This window comes from Clarias gariepinus, chromosome 12, assembly GCF_024256425.1.
Source record: "Clarias gariepinus isolate MV-2021 ecotype Netherlands chromosome 12, CGAR_prim_01v2, whole genome shotgun sequence".
Lineage (NCBI taxonomy): Eukaryota > Metazoa > Chordata > Actinopteri > Siluriformes > Clariidae > Clarias > Clarias gariepinus.
The window spans coordinates 28608836-28622127 of record NC_071111.1 but is presented as its reverse complement, the minus strand read 5'-3'; the positions used below and the strand labels follow the sequence as shown (position 1 = coordinate 28622127).

The following is a 13292-nucleotide window of genomic DNA, read 5'->3' as shown; positions in this document are numbered from 1 at the left end:
TGTCTTTATAAATTTAAAAAAAGTGGGGGTGGGAGTCACGTGCGTACCCCAAGCGAGATGGCGGCTGTCTAGATAGGCTCCTACCCACTCGGTAATAATTATATAATTTATGACGAAGTAGTTGACATTTTGTTTAAAATAATAATTTAAAACGTTTATGATCCGGATGCTAAGAACTTAATCACGTTTCTAAGTGTATCACGATGACTACAACATCCAAATACTTCAAAGAAGCAAACCGCATGGCGACCAGGCAGAACCCACCATTAGCGGATGCTAAGGCTGCTTCGAGTCCCCCCGAAAAGCAGACTGACGCTAAAGTGAGCCTGGATAAAGTTTATGCTGAAATTACTAAAATGAGCAAGACCCTTCAGGTAGTTGCAGCGGACACAATCGCCATTAAAGAGACAATGACGGAGCTAAAAGATACCGTGAACGGGCTGCAAGTCAGAATGGAGGAGGCGGAGGGCCGTATCTCACAAATAGAGGATGTGACAGAGAGGCTGAAGACAGATAAAGATGCTAAAGAAAAGGAGATAAAAGTTTTGTGGGACCGTGTTCAAATACTTGAAAACCATAGTAAGAGGAACAACGTAAGGCTCGTAGGGCTGAAAGAGAAGTATAAAACGAACGGCACCTTGGAGAGCTATGTGAAGAAAGTTCTGAGTGCAGGCCTGGGGATCGATATGGAGGGAGAATTCGAAATTGAGAGAGTTCATCGAATACTGGCCCCCATGCCGAGTGAGGATCAACCGCCGAGACCGGTGCTGATCAGGTTTTTGAGACAATCAGCGCGGGAGAAAGTTCTGCGAGCCGTGCGGGAACTCCGTGGAATCGAGTGGGAGGATGTTAAGTTATCCGTGTTTCCCGACATGACGAAGGAACTGGCTGAAAAAAGAAAGACTTTTTTGTCTGCCAAGAAATCGCTTCAACAGTTAAACGTGAGATACACGCTTGCTTTCCCTGCTACTCTGAGATTTACTTGGAAAGGTAGAAAACGTAGTTTCACCACCACGGAGGAAGCAGAGCGTTTCATCAGCACTTTACGTGATGATGGGTCATAAACAGGTACGCCGTATAAGACAGTGATATTTTCGGATGATGAGGATTATATAAAAGTCAACCATGGGTGGAAATTAAACACGAGTGGGTTTTGAGCTTTATGGTACGCTGCCGAGCAGCATGCAGCTGGACAGTGTCATTACGAGCTGCATGGGGGGTGCCCCACGGACCAATAAGAGTTATTTTTCGTTGTTGCATGTTATATTTGCAACTTTTTTTTTGTTTTCAGGCTTTGGCTTAGAGACCAGGGACTGGTCAGAGCTCCCAGGTTCTGTTTTAAGGGAGCATTTTAAGTTACTTATTTGTGTTCATAACGTTTTTTGCAAATTTTTCATTAAAAAAGGTTCGGTCATGACAAAGTTTACTACTAAAAGTTTGTTACTGGACTTGCTAGGCAGGAAGGTCTATATAGGTATACATACACAACAGTGGGTTCCTTTGGTGCTTGAATTTTATTTTATTTCATTTTATTTCTCCCTTTCTTCTGATATCGATATTTCATAGTGCATTATGGTGGGGAACCATATAACATGTATGTCTTGGAACATAAAAGGATGTGGGAGTCCTATAAAAAGAGGTAAAGTAATGACTTATTTGAAACATAATAATGTGGATATCGCATTTATCCAGGAAACACACTTTAAAGGAGATGAGGCTTTAAAATTAAAGTACGGGTGGGTTGGACACTTATTTCATAGCTCCTTTTCCAGCAAACGGAATGGGGTTGCCATACTAGTGAAAAAGAATCTAAATTTTGTTATGACTGGTGAGGTCAAAGACAGTGAGGGGAGAATGGTGTGTATACAGGCCACAATAAATGGTACTGCTGTAGTGTTATGTAATATCTACGCTCCAAATATAGGGGATCCTAATTTTTTCGATGAATTAAATAAGAATTTAGGGGAAATGGATGGCCAAATAATACTGGCCGGAGATTTTAACCAAGTGTGGCATGCCTTTATAGATAGAAGTATATGTAGGGACCAAACATATCCTAAAGACAGAACAGCAATTCATATGATGAGTGAGGATAATGGATTAGTGGATATTTGGCGTCTTGTGAACCCACGTGAGAGGGAATACACCTTTTATTCTCATTGTCATAAATCCTACTCCAGAATTGATATGTTTTTGATCTCAAACACCATGACAAAGCATGTAACACACTGTAACATAAATGCTATTGCTTTATCAGATCACGCTGCCGTGAAATTAGGCATTGATATTAACTGTGACAAAGAGCGAAAAGGCAGATGGAGATTAAACACCTCACTGCTGTCACACGAGGCCTTTAGTTTGTCGTTAAAAGAAGATTTAAAGTCCTTCTTCGAAATTAATACAGGTAGTACTGATAAAAGGGCAACTGAATGGGAGGCATCTAAGGCTTATGTGAGAGGGAAGATAATTGGTTATGCTTCTAAAAGAAAAAGGGAGGATCGGGTCAGAATACAGGAATTAGACAACAAAATTAAAAATTATGAAAAACAATTATCCCAATGTTTCTCAAATCAACTATATCAAGATATTTGTAAACTCAAATTTGAACTCCAGGAGATTTATAATAAAAAGGTGGAATATGCTCTATTCAGATTGGAAACGACTTTCTATGAGGAAGGGGAGAAAACTGGGAAACTGCTTGCTAGACAGCTGAAGCAAAAAAATACATGTAATCTGATATCAGCTATTAAGAAAGGAAACGGAGTAGTAACATCAGTTAAGGAAATTAATGAGGTTTTACAGAAGTTTTACAAAGATTTATACACAGCTGATATTAGTCCTAAACAAGAAGAATTTACCAGCTTCTTCTCCAAACTTAAAATGCCTAAATTGTCCCCAGAGGAGGTGAATATGTTAGAGGGTCCAATAACAGAACTTGAAGTCAGAAAAGCTCTTCCCTCTTCTTTTAATGAAGCTCTAATATCGGTGATTCCTAAGAAAGATAGGGAACCAACGGAACCCTCAAATTTTCGGCCAATAAGTTTGATTAATGTAGACTGCAAGATCCTTAGCAAAATTCTTGCGTTACGGTTAGAAAAGGTATTATCCAACATTATAAACCCTGATCAAGTTGGATTTATGATAAACAGGTCATCAACAGATAACATGAGAAGGTTACTACATCTAATTTGGTTAAATAGAGAAAAAACTGACCCAATTGTTGCCGTCTCACTGGACGCAGAGAAGGCGTTCGATCGGGTTCACTGGGAATTTCTGTTCACAACTTTATCAAATTTTGGGTTTGGGCCTGGTTTCATAAAGTGGGTTCAAACATTATATAAGACACCTAAGGCATGCGTGATAACCAATGGTAAAGTTTCTCCATCTTTCGATCTCACCAGGGGGACAAGACAGGGGTGCCCGCTATCGCCACTGTTGTTTAATATCACACTAGAACCATTGGCTATAGCTGTTAGGGCTAATGCAAATATTTCAGGCGTACAGGGAGGTGACAAAGAGCACAAATTGTTTTTATATGCTGATGACATTTTGGCCATGGTCAAAGACCCAGATAAGTCCTTACCTCACTTAATGGAAACTGTCCAATCCTACTCCAAAGTGTCTGGATATAAAATTAATTGGACAAAGTCGGAAGCTACGCCTATATCCGGAATATGCAACGCAAATATGGTAACTAAATTTGGCTTTAGATGGATCCCAAGAGGAATAAAATATCTGGGTATTAAAATATGCAGGGAGTTAGAAGAGATTCCTATGCTAAATTTAGCACCACTTTTACAAAACATTAAAAATAACTTGGATAAATGGGGGAAAATTCAGCTAACTTTATGGGGGAAAGTAAATATAATTAAGATGGTGGTTTTGCCTCAAATTAATTATGTGCTGATGATGCTCCCACTTACAATACCAGAGTTGATCTTTAACCAATATGATATGATGGTTAAACATTTCCTCTGGAACGGGAGAAGGCCTAGGATAAAGTTTAGCAAACTATGTGCAACCCGTGATAAAGGAGGGTTGGGATTACCAGACCCTCGGCTCTATCAGATATCTTTTGAAATGGCAAAATTGGCCAAGCATTGGAATAATAATACTCAATTAGACTGGGTTATTATTGAAAAAGCCTTGTCACGGCCATACAGTTCTATCGAGCACCTGTCTCAGTGCTTAGAAATAACCATAAATCCTATCATGAAGCACTCAAGAGAGGTCTGGGTGAAGATTCACAAGATGCATAAATTATCACAATGTAAACAACCATACTCTTCTTTATGGTATAATTCTGCTATTTGTATTGGGAAATCACCCATATATTGGAAGAAATGGCACATGAATGGCTTGTGTACTGTTATAGACTTGTTTGAACAGGGTGTGTTTATGTCTTATAATAATCTTGTACAGAAATATAATTTAAAGGGAAAAGATAACTACTGGAAATATCTTCAAATTAGGAATTGTGTTTCCACAAAAATTCTGCACACAGACGGAAACAATATCTTGGACTTTTTAACACTACCCCATCCTCAACAAAAAGCCTCCGTATTTTACAGGATGACCAACCAGGTGCTTAGCAATGACTGCATTAATTTAAAGACGATATGGGAAAAGGATCTTGGGACTGAATTTGGGCTCGAAGAGTGGAAAAGAATTTTGTCAAACACCGGAAAATATGTAAGAGAAGCTAGAGGACAATTTACACAGTACAAAATCTTACATAGGTTTTATTTGACACCTCTTAGACTTAACAGAATGGGTTTGACAAATAATGATGTTTGTTGGAAGTGTCAAAAAGATAGAGGTACATTTATTCATTGTATTTGGGCTTGTTCAATTATTCAGCCTTTATGGCACCAAACTTTAAATATCTTGAGCAAATGGCTTGGAACAACAATACCATTATTACCAAGGTTGTGTCTATTAGGAGACAGGGAGCAGATGCCAATTACTACAAAGGAAGAGTTTGCAGTGATTATGGTGGGGGTCTCTGTGACGGCTAGAGTCATTTTGAAGCACTGGAAAACTCCTAAAACCCCAGAGTTAAAAGAATGGGTCAACATAATGACTAGGACAGCTTCGTACGAACGTTTGCTTTGCAAACTACATAATAAGAACAAAGCAGGGGCCCCTGTGGGTATTCCAGTTTGGGAAGATTTTTGGTCTTTTGTGACGCTGTCTTCTCATGTAACACAATAATTGTGGCTTTTCATTGTTATTACCATTGTAATTTTTCTCTATTTATTGATACATCTACTTCTGTTAACTTCAGTCACTGTAATATTTTGGCCTTGCAAACACTATTGATACATTTGTTGTCATGTACCGAATGAAAACAATAAAAACTTAAATTACAAAAAAAAAAAGTGGGGGTGGGGGCAATAAAAACAACATATTAGTCGACTCCATTCAGGATTTGTATTACATGTTCTTGTTTAGTGAAGAATTCACAGACGTATACCACAGGGTATGTCTTCTGACAGGCTGTTAAATTAGAAACTGCCTTCATTAAAGATACCCTTTTCCTGAACTACATAGATGGATTACTCCAACACTAGTTAAGGAATGATGGATTTATTTCTTGTTAGGTAGATGCGTTTCAATACTCATCCAAGTAGCTACTTCTTCAGTCTGAGAAACTTCAAAAGTCCAAAAGTCAGACAACCTCACCTGAATGATTAAGAATCTTTACGGACAATGATGGCTTTATTATACACCACCATTTGTATTGACAGTATGAAAATGCAGAAAAGGTGAACTAAATAAGAAAAAAAAAGGTGGGAAACAGATATAAAACTTATTTATATGCATTTTCAGCCTGTATTACATGCATTATAAAGCCTAATGTACAGTTAGGTCCATACATTTTTGAAGAATGAGAATTTGTTTCTGTGAATTCTTTGTGACGACCCAGATCTCCATTGTGAGGCCAGCAGATGCAGCTCCCAGCTGTTATATACAATAAAACATATAACAATGACAAACCATGGTTTACAGCAAAACTCAGACAGCTTTATCAGGCCAAAGAGGATGCCTACAGGAGTGGGGACAGGATCTTGTACAACCAGGCCAGGAACACACTAACAAGAGCGATCAGAGCGGCTAAGAGAAGCTACTCTGAAACACTGTGACGCCACAAGACGCCATCCTCCAACACTGTAGGGAATCCACAACTGGTTGATGACCTGAATGAGTTCTATTGTAGATTTGAAACACCCAGTCTCACACCACACCCCTGTCCTGACCCTCTTTCTACACCACCTAACATCTGTGGTCATGAAGTAATTACCAAACTAAACCAGCTCTCTGTTCCTAGCTCTATCTGTCACTGGATCACCAGCTTTCTGACAGACAGGCAGCAGCTAGTGAGATCGGGAAAATTCATGTTCAACAGCCACACCACCAATACTACAGCCCCTCAGGGATGCGTTCTCTCCCCACTGCTCTTCTCCCTCTACACCAACGACTGCACCTCTAGAGACCCCACTGTCAAGCTCCTGAAATTTGCAGATGACACTACAATCATCGGCCTCATTCAGGACGGTGACGAGTCTGCATACAGAATTCAGGTCGAGCAGCTGGCTGTCTGGTGCAGTCACAACAACCTGGAGCTGAACACGCTTAAAACAGTGGAGATGATTGTGGACTTCAGGAGGAACCCACCTGCACTTCCCCCACTCACCATCATGAACAGCACTGTGACAGCAGGAGTCATTCCGGTTCCTGGGCACGACCATCTCTCAGGACCTGAAGTGGGACATTCACATTGACTCCATTGTTTAAAAAGGCCCACCAGAGGTTGTATTTCCTTCGCCAGCTGAAGAAATTCAACCTGCCACAGGAGCTGCTCACACAGTTCTACTCAGCCGTCATTAAATCCGTCCTGTGCACTTCAATAACTGTCTGGTTTGGCTCAGCTACGAAAACAGACATCAGCAGACTACAAAGGACGGTTCGGACTGCTAAAAGAACTATTGGCACTGGCCAATAGTAAGGAAAAGGGCTCGGATTATCACTTTGGACCCCTCACACTCAGGCCACCTTTTATTTAAATTTTTGCCGTCGGGTTTTTTTCCCCAGGCAATCTCCCTCATGAACAGTTAAACATCAACTGTCAATAAATATATGTGCAATATTGTGTACAGTACCACAGTGCAATATACTGTATAATATCACAGATTTCAGATATTTATATGCGCTGTTTTGTCTTGTCATCTGTTTTCTGTTCTGGAAGCTTTGTCACTAAAACAAATTCCTTGTACGTGCAAGCGTACTCTTTCTGATTCTGATTCAATTGGTTCACAAAAGGGTTAATTTCTTGAGGCTTCATTTGCACACAAACCCCCCTACTGGTCAAAGAATGTAAGATGAGCAGATGTGTTCATAGTCATTTTACCTGTACTGTATGTGATCCTCTCAAAGCTGTCTTGCTCTACTGTAGGTTGGGTATGGGAATTAAACATGATTTTGATTAAACTATGCATTTTTCTACTGTGAGGACAAGATAATAGCCCATTTAAACCATCTTTTGTTGTTTTCTCCTATTAATGTGCTAGTACTGTATAAGATTTCAGTGCTTGTTACATTTTGATCAATGTTCCATGGTAGTAGCACATTGATATTTGATCAAAAATATCATCATTGATCAGGGACAGTGATGTTTTCCAACTGGGGCAATTTTACTAAGAAGATGAAATAATAATAATAATAAGGCATTATAGGTGCTTAGTGGATGTGAGTCTGGCAGGACGTGAACTCTTTTTTAACTGAGGCAGTGGTACTCAAGTTGAAGTAGGCTTTATTGTCATTACAACCATATACAGTTAGTACACAGTGAAACGAAACAACGTTCCTCCAGGACCAAGGTGCTACATGCAACATAAATTTACAACATAAATTAACATAGACACTATACTAGCTAACCAAGAGGCCTAGTTAGCTGGCTAGCAGAGACAGGACAGAGAGACCTAACATAAATTACAACATAAATTAACAAAAAAACTAACTAGCTAGGTATAACATTTTTACAGACAACATAAAGTGCACGTGCAAATGTGCAAACAAGAGCAACAACAAAGTGATAGTGTGCAACCACGACATAACAGAACATAAAATATGGTGTTGAGGTAGTGGGTAAACATAAACATTCCTTAAAACAGCAGCAAGAATTGAGGAATAAGTGCAAAAATTAGTCCAGTAATGATCATTGTGCAAAAGATAAACAGTGAAGCATTTACAGGTTGGTGTGTACGATAATTTGGTGGTGTAGGTCAGTGTGTCTGTACTTGTGTTGATTAGTCAGTCCAGACCCCATATTTTGAGGTAGTTGAGTTAAGCTGTGTGATAATGTTTGTGTTTATCAGTCCAGTCCATTTTTGTTGAGGAGATGGATGGCTTGTGGAAAAAAAACTATTGCACAGTCTGGATGTGTGTGCCCGAATGCTTCGGTACCTTTTTCCTGATGGCAGGAGTGTGAAGTGTGTGTTAGAGGGGTGTGTCTGATCAGCCACAATGCTGGTGGCTTTGCGGATGCAGCGTGTGGTGTAGATGTCTTCAATAGAGGGGAGAGAGACCCCGATGATCTTCTCCGCTGTCCTCACTATTCGCTGTAGGTTTCTGCGGTCCGATATGGCACAATTCCCAAACCAGACAGTGATGCAGCTGCTCAGGATGCTCTCGATAGTTCCTCTATAGAAGGTGGTCAGGATCGGTGGGGGAAGCTGGGCCTTCCTCAGTCTTCTCAGAAAGAAGAGACGCTGTTGGGCTTTCTTGTGTAGGGAGCTGGTGTTGAGGGACCAGCTGAGGTCCTTCTCTAGGTGGACACCCAGGAATTTGGTGCTTTCCACGATTCCCACAGAGGAGCCGTTGATGCTCAGCGGAGAATGGTCGCCTCGTGTCCTCCTAAAGTCAAAAACCATCTTCTTTGTCTTGTCAACATTTAGAGACAGGTTGTTGTTTTTACACCAGTCCGTTAGCATCTGCACTTCCTCTCTGTACGCTGACTCGTCGTTCTTGCTAATGAGACCCACCACGGTCATTCGAACTGTGTGTTGCTACACAGTCGTGAGTCAGCAGTGTGAACAGCAGGGGACTGAGCACACAACCTTGTGGGACCCCAGTGCTCAGTGTGGTGGTGCTGGAGGTGCAGTTCCCGATCCGTACTGACTGAGGCCTACCGGTCAGAAAGTCCAGGATCCAGTTGCAGAGGGAGGTGTTCAGGCCCAACAAGTTCAGCTTCCCAATCAGTTGTTGGGGGATGAGTTGTTTAGCTTCCCAATCAGTTGTTAGGGACCTCAAGATGGCGCCGGTGAGGTCGGCTGCCATCACGACTGCTCCAACTACCTTTTCTTTGTTTTAGTCTCCTATAACCAGAGCTCTTTCAGGTTTCTCAGCGGGTGCATCACTGAGAAGAGCAAACCTGTTGGACACGTGAAGCGCAGAAGAGCTGTGCTCCGGTGGGCTAGCCTTAGCGTTAGCTTTGGCTGAACAAGTTTGCCGCCGAGTCGTCGCCCACTCGCCCCGCTGTGAGGGCTCTAATGGCGGAGTCTTATGGACTGAAGTCTGGAGTCGTCGCCCACTCGCCCCGCTGTGAGGGCTCTTATGGCGGAGTCTAATGGCGGAGTCGGGGGCTGGTTATCTCCGCCTGCGGCACCCAGACTGTCCGCTACGGGAATAATGCGCTCTCTAACCCTCTCTAAAGTCTGGATGCGATCCTCTAACCCTAATATCTTCTCCGTCAGAGTGATAACTAACACACATCTATCACAAGTAAAGTTTTCGCTAATGACGGAGAAAGAATGTCTAAACATCCTGCACTCACATTGAACGAGCTGAATGGTAACATGATAACGTTCCTGAGTTGGAGTTTAGTTGTTTGGAGCTAAATTCCGTTTGTTGTTCTTAGACGAAGAAACTCGCGCGTTCTTTAAAAAGCGCAGAAAAAGGCGAAGCCAAATAGTATGAAGATGTAAAAATTAGTTGCTATTAATATTATTGTTGTATAAATTAAAAAAAGCTATGTAATTTAAATGCTAATACAAACGTGAAACTTTTGCGGCAACGATACAAAAACAGGAAGCTACGTCACCAAATATAACGCCATAGTTTCAGGTCTAGGTTTGATTTCGTTTTAAATTGCCGGTTTATCATTTTACATTTATGAACATGAATAAACAAATACTGTTCATGACCCAATTTGGTAATACACCGATTCAGGTTTTTTTTTTTTCATAGGATTAAATGTAAATAGAATTAATCAATTCCCCATCACTATGAACTATATTTGACTTTTGATTCCTTTAGATTGCAAAGTATTAAAAAAGCCTTAGTTATACAAAATAATACAGCACTAAATAAACAGGAGCGAGCTAGCACTTTTATTTTTCATGCATTGTTCATGCCCCTTTCTGAGGGAGACTCGCTGATGTGTAGGAGCGGAGTAGAAGAAGATGGGTGGGGAGGAGGTTAGTGTTAGTGAGAGTCCCCTTCCATAATAACACTGGGACATTCTCCTTGACGGGTTTTCTTTCTTTCTTTTCTTTGCCTTTGTTCTGCTGATAGCGGCTGCTTGGGATGGCGGTTTCTGGGTCGTGTTCTGAGAAGGCTCTCTTAAACGGGGACAAATTTACAGGACAGATAAACAAATTGAACAGATAAAGCTCAAAAATTAGCTTTGCTTTTCCTCACATTACATGACATTTTAAACAATGACACAAAAAGTCGTTTTGCAGATTAGGATCAACGGAGTTCTATTGTTCTTTGTTTGTGGGAACTCGGACAGGAGATCTTGCAAATCAGATCTCTGACACAAATGACACAGACTAACAGAGTTGGAGATCATATTCTCTGGTTAAACAACAGCAGGAGCAGTGAAGTTCCAATGAAGAAAATAAAAGGAAACATTTACGGGCACTTTCTCACTGCAGTCCGGAAACCGTTGCCGAGAACACTTGGCCCCGGAATCAGTTGATTATTGTCTGTGAGATTGCAATCGTTCTGAGCTCGGGAACCAATCCCTGGGCCGATTGCAGAGTTGGTCTCGGGAACGATTCATGCATTCCGAAGAACGGTAGGTGCAAGGCTTATAGAAGATACGTTTGGACAAGAATTTAATTGTTTATTTATTAATTTATTTTTTAAATCACGTGTGGTATGCAACTGGTTCATTACTAAACATGTCATGTGCCGTCTCCACATGTGACTAAATCTGTACATTTTCAAACAATGCTCTCACCGCAGATCATGCACAGATTTTTAAAAAATGGCTAAATTGTAAGCTAGAGCCAACTAAAAAGCAGCTTCTGGTATTTCTTTTTGCTGGTATGATGTATTGTTTACTCAATGTTACATACATTAGGCCATAGCCGCTTTGATTGGCCCTCAGACCCACAGGTAATACTTTTGTCAATTGGGCATGAGAGGACGACAGGATTTTATGCAGCGTATCAAAACTTATTGCCCATCTACAACCTGTGCTCTTTCCACATATCTAATAATAATCTATTAATTTTTCATTTAGATTGGGGTCGGGTGGTGGGGGATTATTTTCATCTGGACAATGCCTAAGAATGTCATCAAAGTCGTTTTTTTTTTTTCTTTTCTTCTCTTTTTCCTCTCAGAGACGATCATCATTTACCAAGTCTTTCCTTCAAAATGAAGGTTAAATATGAGAAGTACTGAGAAGGCATTATTTGTTCCAAACACATCTCGTGAAGAAATGAAAAGGCAAAATTACCGGTGTTCAGATTATGGGAAGATAATTAGTTACCAAAGTAATCTGAAGAAAGATCAGCAAGTTCACATGGGAGAGAAGCCGTATCCCTGCTCACAGTGCAGGAAGAGTTTTGCTACTTCAAATCTTCTTCGGAGACACCAGCGTACTCACACTGGAGAGAAGCCGTATCCATGCTCACAGTGTGGAAAGTGTTTTACCATTCCTAGTAACCTCCGAACACACGAGCGTACTCACACTGGAGAGAAGCCCTATCCATGCTCACAGTGTGGGAAGAGTTTTACCTCTGCTGGTAATCTCAAAACACACCAGCGCATTCACACTGGACAGAAGCCATATCCATGCTCACAGTGCAGGAAGAGTTTTACCTCTGCTGGTAATCTGAAAATACACCTGCGCATTCACACTGGAGAGAAGCCGTATCCATGTTTACAGTGCGGGAAGAGCTTTGCTTCTTCTAATCGTCTCCAAGTACACCAGCGTATTCACACAGGAGAAAAGCCATATCCTTGCTCACAGTGCGCGATGAGTTTTACCTCTGCTGGTAGTCTCCAAATACACCAGCGCACTCACACTGGAGAGAAGCCGTATCCATGTTTACAGTGCGGGATGAGTTTTGCTTCTTCTAATCGTCTCCATATACACCAGCGCATTCACACAGGAGAGAAGCCGTATTCATGTTCACAGTGCGGGAAGAGTTTTACCACTACTGGTAGTCTCCAAATACACCAGCGCACTCACACTGGAGAGAAGCCCTATTTCTGTTCACAGTGTGGAAAGAGCTTTGCCACTGCTAGTTACTTCCAAACACACCAGCGCATTCACACTGGAGAAAAGCCGTATATCTGCTCACAGTGTGGGAAAAGTTTTGCTTCTTCTGATCGTCTTCGAAGACACAAGCGCATTCACACACGAGAGAAGCTGTAACTCCATTACAACACGGTAATGTATAGATGTCATGTCTAAATACACTGCCTAGACAAAATAGATTATAAAATCGACATCAGAAGGGTACATTTATTGAACTATGTTAAGTAAGGAATAATCAAAGAGGTCAACTGGGTTAAGTAACCTTTAAATTATCTTGGAAGAAGAGTACTGAACCGTCATCTTTGTGGAAGAATTGTGTTCAGAAGGATAAAACTTGACTTGAACTTCACTTGAACACTGGGAGAACTTGCATGGCAAAATATCAAAAGTTTAAACTGTAAGTATGTTTTTAATAGTGAACGTAAGACCATTTCTATACACACATGTGATGAGAGCTTTTTTGTTTGTGAGACTCCTCAGAATAAGAGCTTGACTTTGGTAGGGAGCATAAAGTATGAATTTTGTGGCAATGAAAAAAGGTCATGTGGTCCATATTGAGCCTTTCCCAAAGCAATGGGCGCATCAGGGTAAGAATGGAAGTGCATGAAGCAATTCACCCATCATTTATAGTGGCCACTGTACAGTACAAGCCTCTGGTGGCAGTGGTGAATCTGTGTTTATTTCAGTTGCTTAGGTCTAGACTCAACAACATTGTGTGTGAATAAAATGAAGTCAG

At 41.0% G+C, this 13292-nt stretch overlaps 1 protein-coding gene across 2 annotated transcripts in view; it reads left to right on the top strand.

Moving 5' to 3' along the window:
• Positions 1 to 13292, top strand: part of LOC128534539 (gastrula zinc finger protein XlCGF17.1-like) — a 172961-nt gene extending 159669 nt beyond the window's left edge. The window contains exons 1-2 of one of the 2 annotated variants that reach the window (XM_053509006.1): positions 10821 to 11083; positions 11634 to 13292. In XM_053509006.1, the coding sequence (XP_053364981.1) occupies positions 11681 to 12673 (993 nt within the window). In that variant the 5' untranslated portion in view covers positions 10821 to 11083; positions 11634 to 11680 and the 3' untranslated portion in view covers positions 12674 to 13292. Of the gene's footprint in view, positions 1 to 10820; positions 11084 to 11633 lie in introns of those variants that run through there. The other variant, XM_053509009.1, reaches the window with a different exon arrangement.